The sequence below is a fragment of the Peromyscus maniculatus genome, chromosome 8 (assembly GCF_049852395.1).
Source record: "Peromyscus maniculatus bairdii isolate BWxNUB_F1_BW_parent chromosome 8, HU_Pman_BW_mat_3.1, whole genome shotgun sequence".
NCBI classification, from domain to species: Eukaryota; Metazoa; Chordata; class Mammalia; order Rodentia; family Cricetidae; genus Peromyscus; species Peromyscus maniculatus.
Window position 1 is genome coordinate 19,923,947 of NC_134859.1, and position 23,697 is coordinate 19,947,643.

At 47.5% G+C, this 23,697-nt stretch overlaps 1 protein-coding gene across 1 annotated transcript in view; it reads left to right on the forward strand.

The window, feature by feature from the left end:
- The window catches only part of Slit3 (slit guidance ligand 3), a 595,100-nt gene that overhangs the window by 457,850 nt on the left and 113,553 nt on the right, over positions 1–23,697 (forward strand). Inside the window, exons 9-11 of the mRNA XM_016005185.3 lie at positions 7,154–7,295; positions 17,704–17,775; positions 23,558–23,629. Coding sequence (XP_015860671.2) covers positions 7,154–7,295; positions 17,704–17,775; positions 23,558–23,629 — 286 coding nt within the window. The remainder of the gene's footprint in view (positions 1–7,153; positions 7,296–17,703; positions 17,776–23,557; positions 23,630–23,697) is intronic.

Below are 23,697 nucleotides of genomic sequence, written 5' to 3' on the forward strand. Positions count from 1 at the left end.
CTCCCCATGACTTGCTCAGCCTGCTCTCTTATACAGCTCGGGACCATCTGCCTATCAACCATTAATCAAGAAGATGCCCCATAGACTTCCTTATAGGCCAGTCTGATGAAGGCATTTTCTCAATTGAATGACCCTCTTCCCAGGTAACTCTAGCTTGGGTCAAGTTGACCAAAACACACACACACACACACACACACACACACACACACACACACACACACGCACGCATGCACGCACATGCGCGCACACACTACCCAGCATGGTACTGAGGGCTTAACAAACTCCATTGATGAACATAAAGGCCCCAGGATGCCCAGAGATAGACTGTGTGTGTGGATAAGTTCCTGAATTCAGCATGCCCCTCCTCTCTCTTCCCTGCTCTTTCCCCATCACATTATTGCTTCATCACGTTATTTATTCTCCAAAAACATTTTAACACATCTCTGAGTAGTACCTCAATAACTTCCTATGGACGCCCACTTAGGAATCACTTCCCATCAAACACATATAATAAAACCGTTTATCACACAGGCACCAAATTCAAACATAGTGACTATAATTACAGTAATTATCAGGCAAAGGGTGCAGTATCGGCATAAGTGCCAGTGAAAGAAATAATTACAGAGTGCAGGAGCCATCCAAGAGCTACCGAGGAAAACTAATTAGGGAGAATGTAAAAACACGACCCGACAGGTGGGTGCCGAGAGGAAAGTGCCATATGACCATGAATGCTTCTCTGTCGGGAAAGCTGCCTCCCGTCAGCACACTGCCCGGACACTGCTCGTCCACCAGCAGCCCGAGTCCAAGCCCCAGGAGAGTAAGGTTGCCCGACCGCAGTCCTAGAGGTGCCAGTACCCAAGCCCTGGCCCTTGGGAAAGCCTAGATCTAGCAGCCGTCTCCTTAGCTAAATGTAGGAATAGAACATTCTTATCCCTCCCCTGCTCAAAGCAGCCAAGCCCATTGCACATGATGGTCCTTGTCATTTCTGACATGAAGCCAGATGTCTTCTGAGGACATGAGAATTTTGCCCCCCAACTCTAGACATCAATATGTCTTGCCCTGTCACCAGTAGTACCAGCTTAGGGCAGTCATTCAGAGTTTCTCCCCCTATGTGCAAAAGGGTTGTCAGGCACCCAAGGGTTAAAACATAGACTGTTCCGAGTGAGTACTTTAGAGAAGATCAAAGTTAGTTACGATGGGTGGGGGATCTGGTGTGTTGAGCCCCTGTGAGGAATGGACACGACCATGATGAGTGAGATATGACAGGTACAAACACCCCGTCATTGTCACCTCCTCTGTACGATAGGTAGTTTATAAGACTATGATAAGGGCTGCCAGAAGCAGTGTGGAACAGGGCAATTAAGACAGCAGTGACCAGGCTGGGAGGCCCTGAGAAGAAGGTCACAGAGAAGGGCTGTCCTAGGACCTCATCACCCTCGCATGCACCACCATGGAGGGTACAGACCCACCCCCCTCAGGCCAGAGCCCAGCAAGGGATCCAGGCTGCCTGGTGTGGACCCGGCTGTGACTGTCTAAAGTTGCCCAAACTCAAATCTAGCAGCTCACTGAGGGGACTTCAGTGAGGGACACGAACTTCTGAACGATGCCGATCATCACTCAGGAGCTCCAGTCAAGTCTTCTGTGTCTGTAGCTCCGTCCCCAGAGTGCCCTGTCAAAGCAGCAGGAGAAAAACCTCCCTGGGCCCTTCAGTGGCCGCTACACCTTCTCCCAAACACAGCTCCAGAGATACGGAAGGCCTTATCTCACTGAGCTGGGAGGCCCTGCCTGCCCAAGTCCCCGAGAGTGAGCGCCCCTGAATTAAATCCAGCCATCCTGAGCCTGGCCTCCCCTCCCCTCCGCAAGAAGCCATGGGCATGGGCACGTTATCGCTCCAGCTAACCAGAACCCTGCCAGCGATGCTCTTAGCAAAACGCATCTCCTGTCAACTGCACCCCTCCAGTTTAAGACATTTATTTCCTCCCTCTGGGGAGGCAATTGGGATTTTTTTTTTTTTTTAACCAGGGTGAGGGGATTGCATCTCTATTTTATCTTTTATCAGAGTGTCTTCTATGTGGAACAGCCTGCCTGGCCCGCTTCCTTCAGTGACTACTAAAGGATTTCTCTATCAGCATCTTTTGTTTCTAGAGCCTGAGGGCTTTAAGGACCCACAGGCCATGTTTCATCCGCTGTCCCTTGGAACATATCAGAGTTGTATCAAAGTGTGTGATACATTAGAAAAAGGGTTCATGTCACATGCTTTGTAAGTTTTTTTTTTTTTTTTCATCTTCATTTAACGGTCTTATTTGGGAGTTCATAGTCTAAGATTTATTTTCCATGTGTTTCTTTCCTGATACCTTAATCCCGGAGAGTTCCTACCTGTCATTATTCATAATTTATGGCTCTTTGTTAACTATTTGACCTCCTGAATCAATTATCTCTTTCCTTTGAATGTCTTTGAGCCCATTGATTTGTCTGGTCCACTCCAGACCTGGGGCCTTGAATATGAAATATCTTTTCATAAAGATATCAATCTTATCCTTCAGCTGTAAAGGACAAATCGCATTTTTTTTCCAGGTGCCCCTAAACAATGCTGAATCCCAACAGCCGCTCCATAAATTTCCTCTTTTACCATTCAGAAATAAAATACACTTATCTCCCTGGAAACAGAAACTTTCTTTCATTCTCTTTTTCTTTCTTTTTGAGACTAGTTACTAAGTATAAAGATAATTAAGGTAGGCTGTGTCTAGCCACCCCTCTCCTTAGGAGGTTTTAATTAAAATACCATAATTGAACATTGCAGGAATGAGATTATTAGGTTTATTTAGCCATTTCCAAAATTATCATGCCTCTGGTATTTAAATCATGTTCATTTATATTCTCATCGTAATTGCTGGAGCGCCATTGTCTCTCCAGTCTGTTGTTGGCTTTTGAAAGGCCAGAGGCCAGTTGGGAAGCTTAATTTGAATACTGGAATTAATTTATTTCAACATGCTCACAAGGCCATTGGATATTTTTACTCTGCACTCTACTGGGTGATTTTTTTTTTTTAAAGTCGAAAAGAAAGAAACAGGAGAGTGTCTGCCTCTTGCTAGTGTAGCTGACACAGTCATGTCTTGGCCCCTCCTCCTTCCTCCTAAGGTTCCCAAGCTCCACGGATTTTCACTTCTGGGGCAATAAAAAGAAATATTTAAGGTGGGGTTATTTTTTTTTCCCAAGAAGAGACAGGAAAGCACTCAGCCAGACGTGAGAATCGCGTTGTTCTCCAGGTCTGTGATCTTAGGTGGTTTCTTTAATTTTGTACTTTGCGGGTACGTCATCAGTGTGACAAAAAGAACAGAGGAGAGTATGGATCACAGGTTCATTGAGGATCAAGTGGTATCATATATTCAGGCCATTGAATGCAGTGTAGTCTTCATGCATGCCTGCTGGCTGCTATTAGGAGAAAGGTGGCCATTCTTGGCATCTCCATGGACCCATCTGAGACCAAAGCCAGCCGTCTTTGTCCATCATCTGGGCAGACAAGCCTGAGCCTTGCAGTTCTAGACCATCCTATTTGTCCATTTAGGAGAAGAGCAGAGATGAAGTGATGCCTGAGCAGGGAGCAGCTTCTAGTCATGGATCCCACTTCCTTCTCTCTGGGCACTAGGAGAGGACCTGTATGGTCAGCCCAGGTGGGATCACTAATGCACTGCTGTGCCTGTGCCCACAGCCACAGCAACCTTCCTGAGGAGAGGTTAAGCTGGGGACCATTCCTGCTTCATCCTCCCCATCCTCATGCTCCTGGTTTCTGGGAACCCCTGATGTTTGTGTCATGTGATTCCATTGTCCATGCACTGCTCTCCTGCGCCTCCAGACACCAGGCCATGCACTGGGTAATGGGCTTTGCTGGCACTGAACTACAGTAGAGAGAGGGAATGTCAGGAAGAGGTCCCATCTCCCACGGCCACTCCATCTCCTACTCAACTCCTGAACCTGCCTCCCCGAGCCAGGACACTCAGAACTCAGGGAGCCTTTCCTCAGGGACGTCCAGAAGTAACTCCCACCTCTGGAGCGTGGGGATATTCTCCCCACCTCTTCCAGGCCCCTAAGCCAATTCGTTCATGTGCCCATCCTTTTTATCTAAAGTGTGTCTATTAAGTTCATTCTGTGCTGAGGCCTGTTGTAGGCAATGAGAATATAACCGTAGGTCATTGCCATATAGAATGTACATTCTCAGTCTGCCCAGAGACAGCAAAGGGTTGGGACTTCTGCCATGACTTACAGACACCCAAGCCTTTAGGGGACTGGACCTAGTTCTTCAGTCATTCATCAGAAGGGTGTGCTTGCAGAGGGAGGGAATCTGTCTTTCAATCAGATTGAAACCTAGAGTGTTTAAACAAGGAGGCATTGGCCTCCCCACAGGAGGACGGTGGATGCCTGCCTGGGGAGCTGCCAGCCCAGGGTGCTGACAGAGGCTATAATTACCGTCGTTTTCTCCTGTAATTAAAGGTGTTGTTAGTGACCTGGTTAAGGAATCTTTTTTTAAAGTTTTTTTTTTTTTCTTTTTGCCTTGACAACATGCCTTGAAACATAATGTATACCACCAGCTGACTCAGAACCACCCAGGGAAGACCCAGGCAGTTTCCAGGGGGCTGCTACCTAAGTCTGGTTGAGAATTCATTCATTTCAACACAGAAGTCAGGAAAACTCCATGTCACAAGCTCTTGTTGCCAATGGGAGCCCTTGAATTTGATGCCTTCCCCCAGCCCCGCTTTTCTGACACATACTCTACAAGTAATATTTTGCCTGATCAAAGGAGGGGCCGTCCTCAGATCCTTCTGCCTGAATGGGTGGAGGTGCCAGACTCAGACCGGCATTTCCCCCTGCAGGAAGGTATCCAGGGTGTGGCAATTCTCCTAGCTCAGTCATGTGCATTTACCCCTTGATGTAGAAGCCCTGGTCTGGCAGTTTTCCTTGGGGAAAGTCATCTACACTTCAAAAGCCCTGGCATCCAAGGCCAGCTGTTCCCAGGCTTCCTCGTGCTAATGAGGGTGATAGGACAGGTCCCTCCATGCTGGACGCTCGCTCGGTATGTTTGCAGGAAGAAGTGGGAATAAAACACACCTCGAGTGTCCCACACCTGCAGCATCCCATTGTTCTGAAGGTCAGGTGGCTTAGCAGCCCCACCGAGGACCTCAGAGTTCCTGCCTTCCCAACTCCTCATCTGCGGAGATGGGAGCGGAAAAGCTCGGCTCTGTCGCTTGTCCAGGAACTCTCAGGCAGTTGGAGGGAGAAAAGACCCAAGAGCATGGCCCCTGCCAGGCATCCTTCTAAACGCTCTTTATCCACCAGCTGCCTCTGCTTCACAGCAAAGCCGTGCTCTAGGTTAGGTACGGTGATTCCCCCCACCCCCGCCATTTTCCAGGTGAGGGAAACTGAGGCACAAAGAAGCACAAATGAAGTAGAGGACTAAGATCCAAACTTGGTCTGTGGTACTCCACAGCTGCCAGTTGCAGGCACACACCTGCTGGCTCCTGATCCCAGGCTCCTCCAGGCTGGCTTCCTGCTTCGCCTCTTTCTCAGGAATGGAAAGACTTCTCTTGCTTTGCAGGAAAGGCAGATTCCCTCCTCTCTAAGAGCATGTGTGCGTTTGGGTGTTAGTGTAAGTCATCAGCTGTATGACGTGTTCCATGGTCCCTTTGGGATCCTCTAGTGTGCCACTGGTGTCTCTGAAGTTCTTGTTGTCTACACATTTTGTCAGGCGTCTTGGTTAAGATGCCGTCTTTAAGTTTTTTTGGTTTTGTGTGTTGGTATGAGGTACAGGGCAGTAGGAGTCTTGGGTCATTGGGTGGGCATTTCTGGGAAGAACAACATCCTAGGTTGAGCTTTAGGCACACTTTGAGCATCTACAGAGAGGAGGCCATGGGCCCTCCTGGGTGTGAGGTGTGGACTTCTCCACTCAGAACCTTGGTGTCCAGATGAGGACTTGCCCCAGGCTCAGCTGATCGCTTCATTCAACCCCTGTAACAAGACACAGGACTCGTGCAGGATTCAGTTTCTCCAGTGAACACAGGCCAAACCAAAAGTCATTTTCCCCTGCAGATTTTCCCCCCATCTCTTGTTTACTCTGTATCCAAAAGTGCCAAGCCTGAGCTTCCATGTTTGAGCAGTGAGTGAAGACGCAGAGTTCATCTGAGCTTGCTTCGCTCAGGAGATATGGAAAGACATTGAGATGCCAGTTGCTGGCTCCATCCAAAGACCACAGGCTAAGGACCCGAGGATGCCACTGAGCCGGGTCCACATGTGAAAAACAAAGCACATAGTTGAGATTCTTACCTCACTGGGAGGTGGCAATCAAAGCAGGAGAATTTTGCCGGTGTCCTTACATTTCAATGTGTGTCTTGCATTTAGGGCTTGACCTGATGACCAAAGGAAGTTATGGGGTTCTTGAGGAGTCTTTGAATCCTGAATTGAGTTAGTAGCAAAAATCTGTGTTTTGTCTTCAAACTAAACTCCTGAGATACCTTATGCTTGGGCTTTTAATCACGTTTAAGTGTACACTGATTCCCACCTCAATCAGAGTGAAAAGCTGATTCCAAAATATGTAGTGACTTACTCGCCTCTTATCTAGTAAGTTTCATTTGACTCTCCCCTGGACACAAAAGCCACTCGGATGTGGCTTGGGTGTCACTTCTGGTCAGTATACTGATATTTTGACAAGATCAATGCGGCAGTGGGAGAAATTCTGCCACATGTTAGCCTCCTGCTTGGTTGTGACACCAGTGACTTTCAGCCCTAGAATGGAAGTGGTGTCTGCCATCAGCATCCTGCCACCAGATGTAAACAAAAACTCCAAGGGATCGTTCAGATGCTGGGCACAGAGAGAAAGTGGCCGTTGTGTGTGTGCCCTTCAGATTCCGATGGCATCGCTCCATATGTGGAGCATGCTCGGAATGCCTCTTTCTGTAGAAGCAGCAGGATGATGGGATAATAAAGCAGGTGAGATGACCCACACACAGTGGGGTCAAGGCCAGAACCTCTCTTGTGTCCACTGATGGGAATTCACCAGATTGCTTATCACAAAAGCTGCATCCCAGAGAAGCTGATCAGGAGGCTCAGTGCCAGGAGGCTCCTAACACTGACGTGAGTTGACCGTTATGTTCTGGCTCCACAGGTCCCCACTCCGAGGCTCCGTCCTGCAATGCCAACTCCCTGTCCTGCCCTTCTGCTTGCACATGCAGTAATAACATCGTGGACTGCCGGGGGAAGGGACTGACAGAGATCCCTGCCAACCTGCCAGAGGGCATTGTGGAAATGTAAGTGCCCATTTGCCATTCCTCTATCCCTAGTTAGCTTACCTCTCCGACTCAGGCAGTCTCTCAGTAGACTACCAGAATGTTGGGCTGTTAACTGTGGCCATTAAAAACTCTCAGGAACCTCTTCTCTAGGCTTCTAGGTTTTCATCAGTGTAATGATTCAGTGGTCAAGAATATTGTCATCAACCTACAGCCTATAGGAGATACACCTAACATCTATGTTACAAATAAAGTTTTATTGGGACACATGCATCCCCGTTTATTTATACTGTCTTTGGCTGGTCCCTTGGGGCAGTATGTAACAAATAGTTATGACCAAAGATTGCAAGGTGCACATAGCCTAAAATGTATTCTGCCTGGTTCTCCTCAGCAAGCTGTCAATCCCTGCCTGGGGTCAGATGGATTCTATACCCCGGATCTCCTGTATACTGTCTGTCTGTTTGGCATTTGGTAAACTAGTTCTCCATGTTTTCTCACCAGTGATAACCTGATAATTGTAGTATTAAATTTTGGTGGATCTTAGTGAAAACAAGATGAAATACTGTATGTGAGCACTTAGTGAAGGCCCCCCGTACAGGGACAAGGGACTATACAGTGGTGGCAGTATCAGAGGAAGGAAAACGCTGACCTGGTTCCATAGCTCTATATCATTCCTATGAGACTTTTGTCCTTTAGATTCGCTCTTTGGGTAAAGAGACAAGATCGTGTGTGTTTATGCATGTGTACAAATGTTAGACTCTGGAGTCGGATGCATCCTCATGGCTCAGCCTTGTTCATCTTCCCTCATGAATTAGAAAATGGCCATTGTCTCATTCTAGGCTGAGTAGAGTATCCGTCAGCGCTGACCTCAAGCCAGCTCTTAAAGGGTCACAGTTGTTCCTTTTCCTATCTTTTCTGTTAGCACTTGATGGAGGCTTTGAAACAACAAGGGATGAAATCCCTCAAAGTGAAAGTCATAAATTCCCTGGCCCCTCGGCTGCATAACCACCCCCCTCCTGCTCTGTCTCTGCCTCCACCTCCCCTGGTCATACACTTCTGTTCTCAACTCATTCCAATACTCCGTCCACTCAGCACTCCTTCTGGGTGTCTGTGCGGCAGCAACACACAGTGTAGACACGATGTCTGCTGCTGTGGCCTGTATGTTCTAGAGAGATCAAGTAATAAAGTCAGGTCCAAAAGTGGCTGGTATGTGGAGAGAAAAAATGAAGCCAGGAAAGGAGCTGACGCAAATGAAAGACATAACAAGATTGACCTCTGGAGTCAGATTGGCAGAGGTAGGGGGAGTGTTGTGTGCAAAGGCCCTGGGGTGCAAGTGTGTCTGGCACACCAGGAGGCCATTGTGACTGAAGTGGAGAAAACAAGGCAGAGGTAGCAGGAACTAAGGTCAGAGGGGAAACAGGGACCAGACCATGGGGCAGGTTATGGACTTGGGTTGCACCCTGGTTGAGATAGGAAGAGGCGTGTGTCTCCCAGTGTGGAGTCCTGGTTTACTCTTCTTTCATCTTCCTCACCATCTCTTCCTCGATTCTCTGCCCCAGACCCAGAGGGCACAGGTTTGCCTATACCACTTACCATAGGCAGGAGCTGGTGAGTGGGGAAGGCTTTTTGCTCTCCACGCCCTGTGAGGCCATCATACAAGTGCCTTCCAGCCATGGCCCGCCACCATAGCTGTCCACATCACTGTGCCTTAGAGCTGGAGAGCGCCCTCTCCTGGAGTGTGCAGAGCCCTGGCCCACCTCCCCCCTTCTGGCTTCTCCCTCTTGTCCATCCGTTCCTGCTTTTCTCGTCATCATTGGCTCCCTTCTTGGCTCCTTTTCCTTTTTCTCCCCAGCCCCAAGACTTTCCCACATCTCTCTCACCGCCGTGTCTTCCTCTGCCTCATTAACTCTGTGCTTTTCTTTCTCAGAGGCCTCTGTCCATGTCAGGTGGGACTTTGGCCCTCTCAAGGTGGGTGTCCTGGTGAGAACACCAGCCAGCCCTCACATCCTTGCAGATTCCCATGGCTCGCCCCAAGACTTCTTCCGTTCTTCCCCCCTTCTAACTACCAAGTTTTATATCTTGTTCTTTGGTGCCCAGAGACCTTCCTCTTGGCCAAGACGCTAACTCACAGACTGAAGGAAGGGGCCAAGTTAAACCATCAGGGTGTATCCAGGGATGCTGCCACATCCCAATCTGTCTCCCCTCCTTTCCAGCTTCCCATATGTCCCCAAATGTGGACCTCACAGGTCAGCTCAGGTTTCCAGAAGTTCAAAACTGCAGGTGCCTACATTAAAAGTGTACGCTATACTGGCCAGATCGCACCCGGGTGATTGGACTCTCGAACAGACATTGACTATCAAAACCAACGTTGACAAACTAGGATGTTAATATGAGATGATTCCTGAGATTTTAACCACTATGAGTTAAAGGGATAAAGCAAAGAACAATGTGATAGTTTTTTTTTTAATTGAGCAAAAAAGTCATTTTAAAGCAACATCCTTAAAACTTCCAGACTTCCTTCTTTTTACTGTTATCACTGCAGACAGAGTATGTGTATGCATTATATAATACGCATACATATAGATTGCCTTTTCTGGATAATTTATAAAAAAAAAAGTAATGACCTAGTTTATAAGATCAGAAAGTCCAGGAATGGACAGCCTAGGTAGGGTGTTTCCAAAGATGAACAGCAACCACATGGTGGTTATGACAGTATGCTCCAGCAGACCCCACCACAACTACGTGGAGGTGAAGGTGGTGTGCTTCAGCAGACCACACCACAACTATGTGGAGGTGAAGGTGGTATGCTCCAGCAGACACCACCACAACTATGTGGAGGTGAAGGTGGTGTGCTCCAGCAGACCCCCATGCTACCTCTGGCCTTGCCTCATAGCCACTGGCAAATAACTTTGCTGAGTCTTCCTTCTCTCATCTGGGAACTGAGGAGGATGATGGTGCTTCCCCTGTGCTTCGTAAATGGCACGTGCTGCAAGATGCTTGGCATTGTGTCCGGCACAGCAGATACACTGTTAACGATAATCATTGTTCCCCAACCATAGCCACTGCGGTATTACCACCACTTTCATTCTTAGTGGCCACAAGAATCCAAAAGCATATCCTAGGAGGCACCTACTGAACAGGGGCCTCCATGAAGACAGTCGCTTCTTTTAAGAGTTATGGGCAGGAGGATTGATTGTAGACAGAGCCTAGCCACATACGGTGTGACTTGAACTTGAGAGTAGCTCATCTTCATGCAAATATATGCAGACATGGTAATAAGGTTGCCCCTGCTTATTGGGCACCCACTGTCTACCAGATGGATCACACAGGACTTCTCTCGCTGCGCTTACCTCGTTCTCCTCTGTGATGAAACGGAGCTGAGAGATTAAAGCAGACGAATTAAGTCCCTGTGGTTCAGGGGAGTAGGTTTAAATGGTGATGTGTAAGAGAGAATGTGTGGTAGAGAACACCAGCAGTTCCCCGGGCTGGGGGACCTGTGTGTTAGCCCAGAGTCTCTGAGGCAGCTAGGGTATGTCCTTGTAGCGGTGATAGGACACCAGGAGGTGAGCGATGAGAGGAGGAGAGAGGAGCAGAGTTGAAATGGCAGGATGCACCTCAGCGGAAAAGGTGTGTTTGATTTATCAGCCCAGACTACGTCAGAACTTGGCCTTCTCTTTAATGTCAAGAATCCTACCTCTTGCCCATGGCCACCTATAATCCAGATTCATATCTCCCCACTTAGGAATGCTTGGCATGGTGCCAGACTCCCCACTTCCTTTTCTCAGTCCATAGCTATTGCAGATTCTTTTAAATCTTCTTAACCTTGGGAAACGGTCCACACTCCCGACATTTGGAAGGAGTTCCTATCTCATGCAAAGCAACCTGGCAGACTCTCTTAGATTTTTTTTTTTTTTCAGAGAAGTGTGTGCTGGTCTCCTCGCATGCCGGAGCCAGTTTCTCTAAAAATAGCTTTCTTCCAGAAAACCCACAGTGAGGGTTTGCTGTAGATTTTCCTCGAAACTTGGCTTCCATCAAGGGCACTGTTCACGTAGCTCCCTGGTGTTTCTCTGAACTGGCTCCAGCCTCCAGCCAGGAAAGATTCAAGGAAGAACCAGAGACCCACACACTTGTGTTCTTGGTCTGCAGACTTCCTCCTGGGCCTTCAAACGCTCTAGAGGGACCATCTGTATGACGAGTTCCTTCTGATTCTCGGCTCCGTCTCTTCCACGCTTGCTCTGAATCCCCATGTGGTGTCTTCTAGTGTCTTGTGTCCTTTGCTGTGGAAGGAAGACTGATTTGATGGCGAAGGGCTGTAGATGGGCTTCAGTGTGAAGCTGTGAGTGGACATCTGGAAGGAACACACGCCCCAATATCAACCTCATAGTCAGCCAACATCAGGAGACACTGGCTTACCTAGACTTGGGGCTTACAAAAGTTGTGTAATTGAAAAAAAAAAAATGACCAACCAACCAAATGAACAGCCAGAACACTAGCGATCAGACATCTTGGATACTTAAATGTTTAAATGCACCAGATTTCTGAGGCGCTGGCCTGGGTGAGGGTGGAGATAGCGTACGGGGATGGGAGCAGATGCTGGCAATATGAAGAAAGTGACGGGGCACAGGATGGTTCTGAGCCTTGGGGTCAACAGTCTTGCCCTTGGATCCTGCTTTTGTCTCTGACTTTAGGAGCAATTGCTTAACATCTCGTGTCTGATTCAGGAACCCCAAAAGGGTAAGTGCAGGTTATCGTAACTCCCTAAAGACTTCCTATGAGGATTAAGTGGTGTAACCTGGAAGGTTAGCAGTGTTTGGGAGTCACTAAAAATGGAATGTGAAAAGCAAAACCCTGTTCACAAATGTGACGTGATAGCATGATTTCGTCTCAAATTCCTACACCGTTCATATTTTTCTTGAGATGAAAGACTGTCCTCCATGGGCATCTGCGCGCGCGCACACACACACACACAGACACACACACACACACACACACACACACCTCATAAGGACAGCAAGTCTGGCACTGTGCCTGCACCCACCTCTGGGTCCCTAGGCAATGCCAGGTGTTCTGCAGACAGTCCATTAGAGAGGGCATGTGTCACATTTGCCCACATTCCTCATCTTCGCTGTAGACCCAACATATGAATTAAATGAAGGAGACTACACCCTGCTGCTAAGAGCAAAAGTAAAGAAAGGGCCTGCCCAGGCTGGGCTCGGGGTATACCTTGAAAGGGATCATCTCCAGCCCTATTCTAGACATAGTCAGGTATCAAGAACTAAACTTCTCAACTCTGAGTTCTTGTATGGTCTCCAAGCGGATGTCTCAGGATGGCTTAGGAGACAAATAAACATGGGATTTCCGTCCTTCCTCAGGGTCTGGATATCCTAACAAGCGTTCCCAAGTCAAAGCGCTCAGAACATGACTCAGTCCATAAAGTGCCTGCAGCTCGAGCATGAGGATCTGAGTTCAAATCCTCACAAGCCACATAGAAAGTAGGGCACGGGGCATGGCAGTATGTGCCTATAGCCCCAGCCTTGGAGAGCAGCCAAATAGGCAGATCCCTGGAGCTCATTAACCAGTCAGCCTAGCTGAATCGAGCTTCAGGTCCAGCGAGAGACTGTATCCAAAAATAAAGGTGGGGGTCGATGGAAGAAGAGACCCAACACCAACCTCCAAATGCACATGCACACATAACAGGTGTGTGTGTGTGTGTGTGTGTGTGTGAGAGAGAGAGAGAGAGAGAGAGAGAGAGAGAGAGAGAGAGAGAGAGAGACAGAGAGAGAGAGAGAGAGAGAGAGACAGAGAGACAGAGAGACAGAGAGAGACAGAGACAGAGACAGAGAGAGACAGAGAGTGAGAGTGTGTTATTGAGTCAGGGAAAACTAAGAGCAGTGACAAACTGTCAAGGACTAAAAGAATAAAGTGTCTTTATTTCCCAACCCTGAGATAGTAGAGCTTAGAGTTAAGGAGCCAGGTACTAGGGTCACAGCAGTCTGGCTTCCATTCATTAGCTACTGATCTTAGGCAAAATGACCCCGTGGACCACTCCTCTAACACAGTACGACAGTACTGCACGCTTCGTGGCGCTGTAGAAAGGAATAGGTGAGCCAGTGTATGAAGGGCGCCCTGTCTGACATTCAAAAGCCCTTGATACATGCCAGATGTTCATCATACTGTCATTACTGCCAGCATCTAACATAGCCCCAGAATCTCCTTTATAGGGTGACTTATAGGCGCGCCCCCATACTGGACATAGCCCTGCGTTCTTTCTGCCATCATGGTGACTCACACCTTGCCAGAAATATATCGTGTTCAGTCGCATGTTTGCAAATGACACATCATTAAGGGGGCACCTGAGGAACTAGGGCAAATCAATACAGTGCGAACAAATGGCTGAAATCCCCCGTCAGATGTTCCCATTGTTTTTGCTGGTGCAGGAAGATGTTTGGGTGTTTGATTTGTATGTTTGTTTTTATGCTAGCTCTATTAAATCTGTTTGCAGCCTGAAGAATGTTTGCCAGACAAAGCAAGACACATGTGCCAGTTATGAGAGTCCTAAAACAGCTGCTGGCTTCAGACTTAGCTTGAAATGTGACAGGTTTTCCTAATGCCTGGGCTTCTTGTTCTTTACAATGACGCATATTCACTGGGAGACTAGATCGTTGCCTCCTTGTTCCAAGCTGCAGGACAGGTGACATGTTCAACCTCCTCAAGGTCCTTGCTCTGTGAGACTGTGTGCCCGGGTGCATCCACATGTACACGTTGCACCCTCCCGTTCCCCTGACAGGAGGGCCATTTTCCCTCAGATGAGCCAGCGGGAACCAGGAGAATGATGGTTTCTATAAAACCCGGTGGTCGAGAGTCAGGGCTTTGGGAATGAGATGAACTTGAATGGGAAGCCCCGCTCTAGCTTCTCCTAACGTTGGCCTTGTGTCTTTGCCTCTCTGAGGCTCAGCTCTCTCATGTTTAAAGTAGGCTTAGGGGATTGCGGCATGGTGGTGCATGCCTGTAATCCTAGTACTTGAAAGGCTATGGCAGGAAGAGCATACGTTCTGTTTCTGCCTGGGCTAGATGTAAGGAGATTGTGTCGCAAAAGAAGGGAGGGAGAGAAGGGAGGTGGTAATAACTTAGAGATACACCTCACAGGTGTGTAAATATTAAGTTTGACATGCCATATAAAACTGGAAGCACAGCGACTGACCTCTATACACTTGTTAGTTCTTAATGTTATTATCTTTCCTCTTGCCTTTTTTACTTAAGGGACATGGGTGGTTCACAGCTACACCACCACCACCAAAGAGGTCTCACTGCCTCCTGAGCATGTCATCCCTTTGGCACTCCATTAAGGGTCCAATGGGAAGCTGAGAAATACAGCTAAAGCCCATTTCTAGAGTGAGAAAATCTGAGGCTTGCAGGATGCAAGCCAAGCTCTCCACCAGGGTTAATAGGCTAAGCTTGGGGTTCTTTGTCTTTTGTCCAAACCTCACTCCCTTTGTACTCCATATGCATATTATGTATGCATGGGTGGGGTGCTTCCAGGAACCCCATAAAACTCCTAATCCTCAGATGCTCAAATCCATTATATAAAATGGGTATAACCTATGAACGTCCTCCTGTCCCTTGTAAGTCCTCTTAACTACCTGTAGTACCTAACAGTGTCAGTACTGTGTAAGTAGACTGCTTTGTTTAGGAAATCATGGCCAGAAACTCTATCCATGTTGAAATAGATGCCTTCTTAGGAATGTTTTTATTTTTTTAAAAACACGGTTGGTTGAATCCATGGAACCCATGGATCCAGAGAGCTGGAGAGTATTTACATCTCTGTCCCTCATTCCTCAGCTCTGAGAGGTTCCTTATCTACTGAAAATCTGTATCTGTGATGTCAGTGGGGTCTTAAGGCCTCAGACTTTCTGGTGACTTTGAGAAAGCCTCTGGTTACCCATTTTCATAAATAGGGACAAGAAATGTGACCAAAGGATAGAAATAGGACTCATCAATTCCACCACTAACTAGCTTTGTTCTTTTTGACAAGCTATCTGATCCCTCGAGGTTCCCTTTGCCTTGTCTACAAGTAGGACAGTGCAGCTGAAATAATAAGACATAAAAACACAACTCCATGAACGATGGTTCTCCTTGATTATATGGTAGCAGTGAAATTCAGTTCGGTGATGGGCCGTCTTGGATTCAACTCTGTCAACAGCCTCTCTTAAAAGTCCTTGAGGTCTCGTGCCACATCCTGCTCATTGAAGCACCTTCTCCCTTAGTACTTGCCAAAGTGGAGGCTGGTTGGTTAGAAATGTACAGATAGATAACAGAACTTGTACCCAATGTTACTTCACACACACACAGAGAGAGAGACAGAGAGAGAGAGACAGAGAGAGAGAGAGAGAGAGGGAGAGAGAGAGAGAGAGACAGAGAGAGAGAGAGAGAGAGAGAGAGAGAGAGAGAGAGAGGCTTCTAGCTACAGCAAGGAGCCATGAATTCCCCTGTCAAAAAGGAAAAAGGTCACTCTCCTTGTAGACAATGGTTCTCTCCAAAGGCAGCAAACCATGGAATCCCTTTCCTGAGTGGCAGGTGACTCACACAATGCCCGGAGAGCTTGCATTGCCCCAGAGATCCGCGGAGCTGTTGCCTTGGCTGAGAAATCCCTGCTGAACTCTCTACTCAGTTGGAAAATGAGAATGTCCTTGGAAAGTCTGTCAGGACAGCCTCTGTGGGTGGCTGTATCCAGTAGCCCATGGTCTCTGAGTCCCTCTAGCAAGCTTTGGTGACTCACCAGCAGCCAGTCAGCCAACCAGGCCCCTGTCCAACCTGCCTCTGACTGCAGTCCCAGGAAAGTGGCCTCCCCACCCCCTCCAGCAGGGCACAAAGACATTGCTAACAGACCGTGGCCGTCTCATTTGTAAACCGTGTTCATCCGGCAGCCAAGAATGATCTGTCCTGATTCTCCCTCTCCTCTCACCCGCCCTTCCTCTTTGGGCTCCTGCTCATTCCCCCTTCCTTTGGCCTAGAGAGTGATTTGTCTGTGTTATGGGTAGGCCTGACAAACCATTCCACATTAGCAGCTGAGATGTTGTTTGAAATGGGAAAATTGCTGGCAAACTGCTCCATTAGTGATTCCAGTAACAAATACTCTGTTCCCCCAATGAAGATGAGATCGTGGAGGCCCAAATTAATACAACTGTCTCCCTCACTCTGCAGTGAGGATTACTCTTTAAGATGAATGGATCCTCCCTGCCAGAAGTGTGCATCCACTAGACATAGCCGTTGAGGGAACTGGTCCCTCCCCTCTCTCCCTCCGGCACCCCACACACCCCCTTCCAAACATATTCATGCTCTCTCTCTCTCTCTCTCTCTCTCTCTCTCTCTCTCTCTCTCTCTCTCTCTCTCTCTCTGTGTGTGTGTGTGTGTGTGTGTGTGTGTGTGTGTGTGTGTGTGTGTGTCTTCGTCTTCCCAGCTGAGGGTTTGGGGAGCAGCCATGCCAAATGAGGAGCTGATGAAAAGATCTGCACCTTGGGGAGAAGGGAGATGGATAGGGATGAGGTACTGAGTCCTCAGCCCGGGCTCGGGTGTCATTTATCATCTGTAATAGAGCGTCCCACCTGCCGCTCAGGCCTGTTTCTCACCACACCGGTTCTTAGCGGTGGGAAGGCATTTGAGAGATGAAATAATAAGACTGGAAAGGCTCACTTACTCCCCGTGGCCCCTTCTCCTCCCAGTAAGTTCTGGGCTCTGGGCCTGCAGCATCTCTTCTTTTTTTCCCTGAGTCCTAAGAGTAAAAGCATTTGAGAAAATTCATAAGACGTATATGGCACACATTCCAGCAGCATCTTAGGAGTCCAGCCTGGGCCCTGAGGCTTGCAGACTCTCGGGGAGCCAGTCTGAGGAGTGTCATGCTGAAAGCCTGAAGGCTTTAAGGCTGTTTCACCCCAATATTAAAAGTGCCACAGTGAAGCCAGCCACTGACAGCTATGCCCATTAGCTCTGCGGTTGAGATGTCAACTAAATAGCAGCATGCTTCCATGGCAGGGAGACACGGCAGTCTCATGGTCTGTCTCTTTCTTCCTTCTATTTGTGACATTGACTCTTTCAACACATTGCTTGGTTGCTTCCCACAGCATTCTCTGAAGAGCACAGCTGCCTCCAAAGGCAGCTGCTGATAGTCAAGCCCCGAAGCCCCGATTCCTCTTTCCAGCTTCCCCCGACAGCTCTTGGACCCTTGGATGAGGCTCTGTAGGCCAACAGCTGCACACTGTGGCTATGGCAGTGTGTGTCCTGTCTCCTACAACCAGGACATGGGACTTGTGCCCTTGTGCTTTTTGCTAAGAGACGCCGTCCTGTCCTCAAGGCCAGAGAATACAGTAACCCCTCAGTGGTCCCTTGGTGAGAAGTGGTTGGTTAATTGACTGTTCTCTGCTCTGTTCTCCAGACGCCTAGAACAGAACTCCATCAAATCCATTCCTGCAGGAGCCTTCACCCAGTACAAGAAACTGAAGCGAATGTGAGTTTCCCTTGGGAAGACATTATCAGAATGTTTCCATGGGCGGGTGGATGGGTAGAGGGCTTCCCGGTGTGTAGTAGGCATCCCACCCGATAGACAGATCACATCCACTCTTCTCAGGCAGGTCTAGGCTGGTCTCCTGAGATTGTGATGAAGTGTTACATACACTTGGTAAGGTTTGTGAGCTTCAGCATGTAGAGCAAAGAGCCTCTCTGACCAGAGAAAAGTGAAATTATCCTTGTGAGAGAAGCAGGTGAGCTGCCCCACCCCCAGAGCCATATTGGCCAACTTTAATGCCCTTGGCTTTGGTGATATCAACAGCAATGTGATAGTGGCTTCACATCTTGTACTACCATCATTCACATTCCTACAAACATGCATATACACATACAGTTAATACTTAAATGAATGTCCGCTACATGCCAGTCTGGATGGAGCATCAACAAAAATGAAAGTTAGATTCATGGAGGCTCCACTACAGTTGGGAGAGCACAAAAAAATAAGGAATTAAGTATCAGAAATTGGTAAGCTGTCCTAGGCAACAGGAAGGGCAAATGGAAGGCATGGAAATCATGCATGGTAGTTCATAGCCAATGGTTAAGAGCACTGGCTGCTCTTCCAGAGGACCCAGGTTCCATTCCCAGCACCCACATGGCAGTTCACAACTGTCTGTAACTCCCTGTTCCAGGGGACCCAACACCCTCACACCACACATACATGCAGGCATAAAATACAAATAAATAAATAAATAATTTTTTTAAAAGATTCTAAAGGGAGACCCCTTTCCCTTTCCATGTTGGGAAACGGTTAGCCTAACCTGGTATTCAGTGTGCTGTTTTCATTCCACTGGAGAATGAAAAATATGCATGGACTCCATCCTGCTTTCCCTTGCATATCAGGTCTGTTCACTGATTTCCCTTGAGTGGGAGGAGCCTGTATCAACCAGGTCTACTGAGTCCTTTCATGTTAAAAATAAACATGCCCACAAAACAGTGGCATTAGTAGGCTTACCCTCCAATCTCAGGAAGCCAACTTCCCATCTCCCTGGAAAGCCAAAGCAAACAAGATTTTCTCCTAGTGCAATTCCAAAAGTGGGAAACCCACATAACGAGCCAGCTCAAGGCACAGGCTCCTTCCCTCTCTTTGGCAGCATCCTTTCTGGAAGAGCTGTATAAATATAGGCCTTAATATTTAAAATCTCGGGTCATTCATCTCTTGGTGTCCCTGCTTCTCCAGCTCAGACTCCATGCCCCCCCAAATTCATTTTTTAAAGCCCAGCTTGATTATGCACCCAGATAGTAATTTTGGTGAGAAATGACGAGTTCAGTGACTGCCTCCAACCTATAGCTCCTGCATGATTGAAGTTACTGTTCTAATTTTTTGTGAAGTCCAGGTAATTTAGAGCTTGGCTGTGTTTTACTGTCCTTCCTCCATCCTATTGGAGTTGCCACAATGGGCACATTCAAAATTCATAAGACCTTATCAGTCACAACCTGGAGAGTGAATTTAATTTTTGATTACTTCTGATGCTACTGGTATTTATTATGATGCCCCACAAAGGGGTGGAAGGCGGAAAGAGAATCCACTTAAACTTTTTTGACTAATAGAATTTCAAAAATATAGACTATTGTTTAATGGTGTGGGCTCAGATAAGTCTCAGATGCAAATGGATTTCAGACCCTAATCATGATTTTCTCCTAGGTGACCATGAATAGTTTATACATAATATTTAACCGGAGGAAATTCCTCTCTCGGCTGTGACTGAACACATCCTGGTCTCTCTCTAAAAAATAGAATTATCCATGAATCATTGGCTCCACTCTTACCTATTTCTAATGGTCACCCCAATATTAAAATAAATTGTGCCAGGTGAAAACCCATATCAGTAAGAGATGGGATACTGGAGACCGTTTTCCTGGTTTTATAAAGTTGATTTGTGGACAACCCTACCACTGAGGGCAAGCCTGTGCTCCTCTGCCAGAATGGCATTATAAGAGTTCTTTGAAGCCAGATGTGGTGGTACAGGTATAATCCCAACTCGGGAGTTTAGGCATTGTGAGTGGTGAGTTTGAGGCCAACCTGAGCAACATAGTCAAACCATGTCTCAAAACCAAAACAAATTCTTTTCATTTGCATGCACAAGGGTAGAACAAATCTTCCACAGGTTGTAACATTTCCTAGTCTCTTATTTTTTTTAATTCCCTGCTTATCCCTTCTATGTACTGAAGTTGCTGTTCCAGCCTGGAAAAGCTGGTCTCTCTTAGTCATTCCGTTTATAGCTGTAGGGGACTGAGTAGGTCTCAGCATGACTAGATTCTGAAACAAGGGTAGTATGACCGAGGGATCTCCTGCATGCACACTTCTTACAGATTTAGTAAATACACAGATTTGTGTTTTCTGGTGCCCTGAACACCTGGCTTAACAAATCAAATGACTCTGGGGTTTGAACCCTGGCCAAGACTGTCTGTACTGTGTCCAGCTTAGTGACATCAGGAACAGCCTTGAGCTGAAGGTCTGGAGGTAGAGATGTCCACTTATTACCCAAATGCCTGTGTCAAGACCTTAACAGCTTCATGCCCTTAACCTCTCAGGGTGGTTGTTTCTTCCTGCAGTCTTTAAATGTGCCATATAGTCCCACTTAGAGATCCATATAGTCCCACTTAGAGATCCATATAGTCCCACTTAGAGATCTGTATAGTCTCACTTAAAGATCCATATAGTCCCACTTAGAGATCTATATAGTCTCACTTAGGGATCCATATAGTCCCACGTAGAGATCCATATAGTCTCACTTAGAGATTTATATAGTGTCACTTAGAGATCTATATAGTCCCACTTACACATCACGTTGGTTACATTTTTCCCTTCTGTGACTAAATAGCTTGAAGACAGAGGGGTTCATTCTGGCTCCCAGTTTTAAAGGATACAGGGCCTGGAGAAATGGCTCAGCAGTTAAGAACACTGGCTTTTCTTCCAGAGGACCTGGTTAGATTCCCAGCACCCACATGACCAGAAGCCATCTGTAACTACAGTTCCAGGGAATCTGACACCCTCTTTTTACCTCTGCACATATATGGTGCACAGACATACATGCGGGCAAACACCCATATATCTGATATTTTTTAATTAAAAGGCATATAGCCCATCATGGCAGGAAAGCCATAAAAGTGATGGCTTACGATGGCTGTTTGAGTTAGTAGTCATGAGGCAGGGAGAGACAAATGCTGGTCCTCAGCTGCCTTTTCCCCTTCCCCCTTTTTATTTAGTCAGGGACCCCAGCCCATTGAAGGGTGCCACTCCCATTCAGAGTCCATTTCTCCATCTCAGTTAACCCTCTCTTGAAACAGCCTCTCAGACACAGCCAGAGGTGTGTCTCCTAGGTGATTACCAAATCCAGTCATGTTGACAGTGGAGATGAACCATCATATACACGAATCTAAATTTCCAACTCAGAGAAGCAGCAGGCAGGATGACACTCAAGGGGCCAGGGTGGAGGTAGAGTGGCGGGACTGGAGAGGTGTCCAAGGATACAGAATCTCAGTTGGCCTAGAGGAGGATGTTCAAAAGATGTATCCTCTACCATGTTGGCTGTGGTTAATAGCAGTGTATTGTTTACTTGAAAATTTCTGAAGGTAGGGTTTTAAATGTCCTTACAAGTAATAACAGAGAACTTCCTAGGGTTTGAATGTGCTAAACAGCTTGATTTAGCCATTTCACAGTGAGTACATATTCCCAAACATCACATTACAAATTTATAAATGTATACAATAAAAAAAAAATGGGCGGGGGGAAGGCCTAAGTGACTACCAGTGTCTATTCTCACCAAACTATCACTTTTCCGGTTCCCATCATCCATCACTTCCAAATTAGAAGATTATCTCACCTCATGTTATAGCCCACGGAGAGTTGAGCCCCAAAGTTCTCGTTGTGAACTAAAACCCCAATCTGTCCCCACACAGCTGAGGTAGGGATCTTTCCCAATGCCTGGGGGACTTCCTGTATGGTAGAGGTCTGAGCCCCGTGAATGGACATCCCACGACGAGGGGGGAAACCCAAAATGGGCCTCCACGCTAACGTGAGCAGACCCTGTGTGTGCTGTTCTAAAATGCTTTCTAGGCAGCCACCCTGAGGGTGAGCAAGATTAAGATAATCCAGGGTATTTGCTTGTTAAGACCCTTATACAAAAATGGAGCGCCGAAGAAAAGCCCAGTGTAAGCTGACGAGTTTGCGAACACAATCTGGATTTGTTTGAGGCGATCTCGCCAGCTAAAGGGATAAACCAGACAGCTGTGCAGGAGGGGCCTTAACCTGGGAAATCTCTTTCAACTTACAGACTTTGGAAGGAGGACAGAAGGGAGCAGAGGTCTAGGCAAAAGTTGTTGCATGGCCCTTTTCTAGGCTGTTAGGTGAAGGAGGTAGACAGGACAGAGGTGTTCCTTTCGTGTGAGCTTAAGAGGCTGGTGCGGCTGGGTGGCTGACCCCACTGGCGGCCATCACTTATGAATCTTCTCAGATGTGTCTCTTCCTGTTGGCCTGGGAAGACCTCAGCCCTCCCTCTCCTGCACAAAAGCAAGGGCCCGTTGATTTATTTTGTTGAATGGGAGAAGTTTCTTGTCGGAGGAAATCGGTGCCTCTCTCCTGCCAGTGACAGGAGCCCAAAGGCCAGCCCTGAGCTAATGACGATGAAGGAAAAGAAATCCCCCTCCACAAGGGCCATTAGCAAGAGCCTGTGGCCCAGTTCTCACTGGGATGCTGAAAGCACACGGCAGAGGACTCCCTGCATCTGGGAGACTAGACAAGCTATTGCACCAGCAACTTTGAAATCTGGCTAGCTGTGGCACCCACACCTTCGAGGCCAGGCTAGCCACCATGTGCACTGTGTTTGGAAGACCCTTCTAACACATAGCAGCCCTCTTAAACTTGGGATATATCACCTCCCTAGGCTTGTTCCCAAATGAGGAGCATTCCCAGCCAGTGACACATCCATGTCTCAAAGGCGTTCTTTGAGAGTCTTGTGATTTGCTTATATCACACAGCTAAGAGGATGCTTCATCTGTCCTCCTTCAGGTCAGAGATGAGAAATGACTGGGGAGGTGAAATGCCACCGGGCTTTCCATAATCACCAGCGGGGTACAAGACAAGAAAGCAATGCATCAGGGAGCCTGGCCTGGCCTTTGGGTGGGTGGAACCCATGCTGCTTTGTCTCTACTGTTAAATACTTAATAATGGTACCTGAGACCAAGGCCCTGGCTTGAAGTTGGCTTTGGTTTGGGGTTCTTTTTTTGAGGGGGGGGGGGTGTTTTTGTTCATTTGTTTTGTTTGTTTTAGTTGGTTGGTTGGTTGGGTTTTGGTTTTTGTTTTGTTTTGTTTTATTGAGACTGGGTGTCACTGTGTAGCCCAGGCTGGTCTCTAACTCCCAATCCTCCTGCCTCAGCCTCCAAAGTGCTGGGATCACGGGGCATCAGCATGCCCAAGAAGCACAGCTTCCAGATGTGGCTTTACACCTAAACACCAATGACCTACATATTCATAGCCTTTTGTGCCAGGCAAGACTTAAGTGGGCATCCCTTAGACCCTGAGAAGACATGCAGAGGAATACTTTACCCTGAGGCAGTAGGAGATGTGTTCTTTAGGTATTGCCTCTTGTGCTGTGAATAAACTGCTTGATTGATCAATTACTCTGTACCAGTTTTGAATGGCTGAACTGCTGGGTGAATACTTCAGGAAGAGCCTTATCACACCTGTGAGCCGTGTTCTCAGACTTTCCCATTAATGTTTTCAGAGACATCAGCAAGAATCAAATATCGGACATAGCTCCAGACACCTTCCAGGGCCTGAAATCACTCACATCGCTGTAAGTGGGGCCGGGGTGGGAGGCGCGTCCGTATTTTTCAGGAGGTGTTTATCAAGGCTTTATGTTCC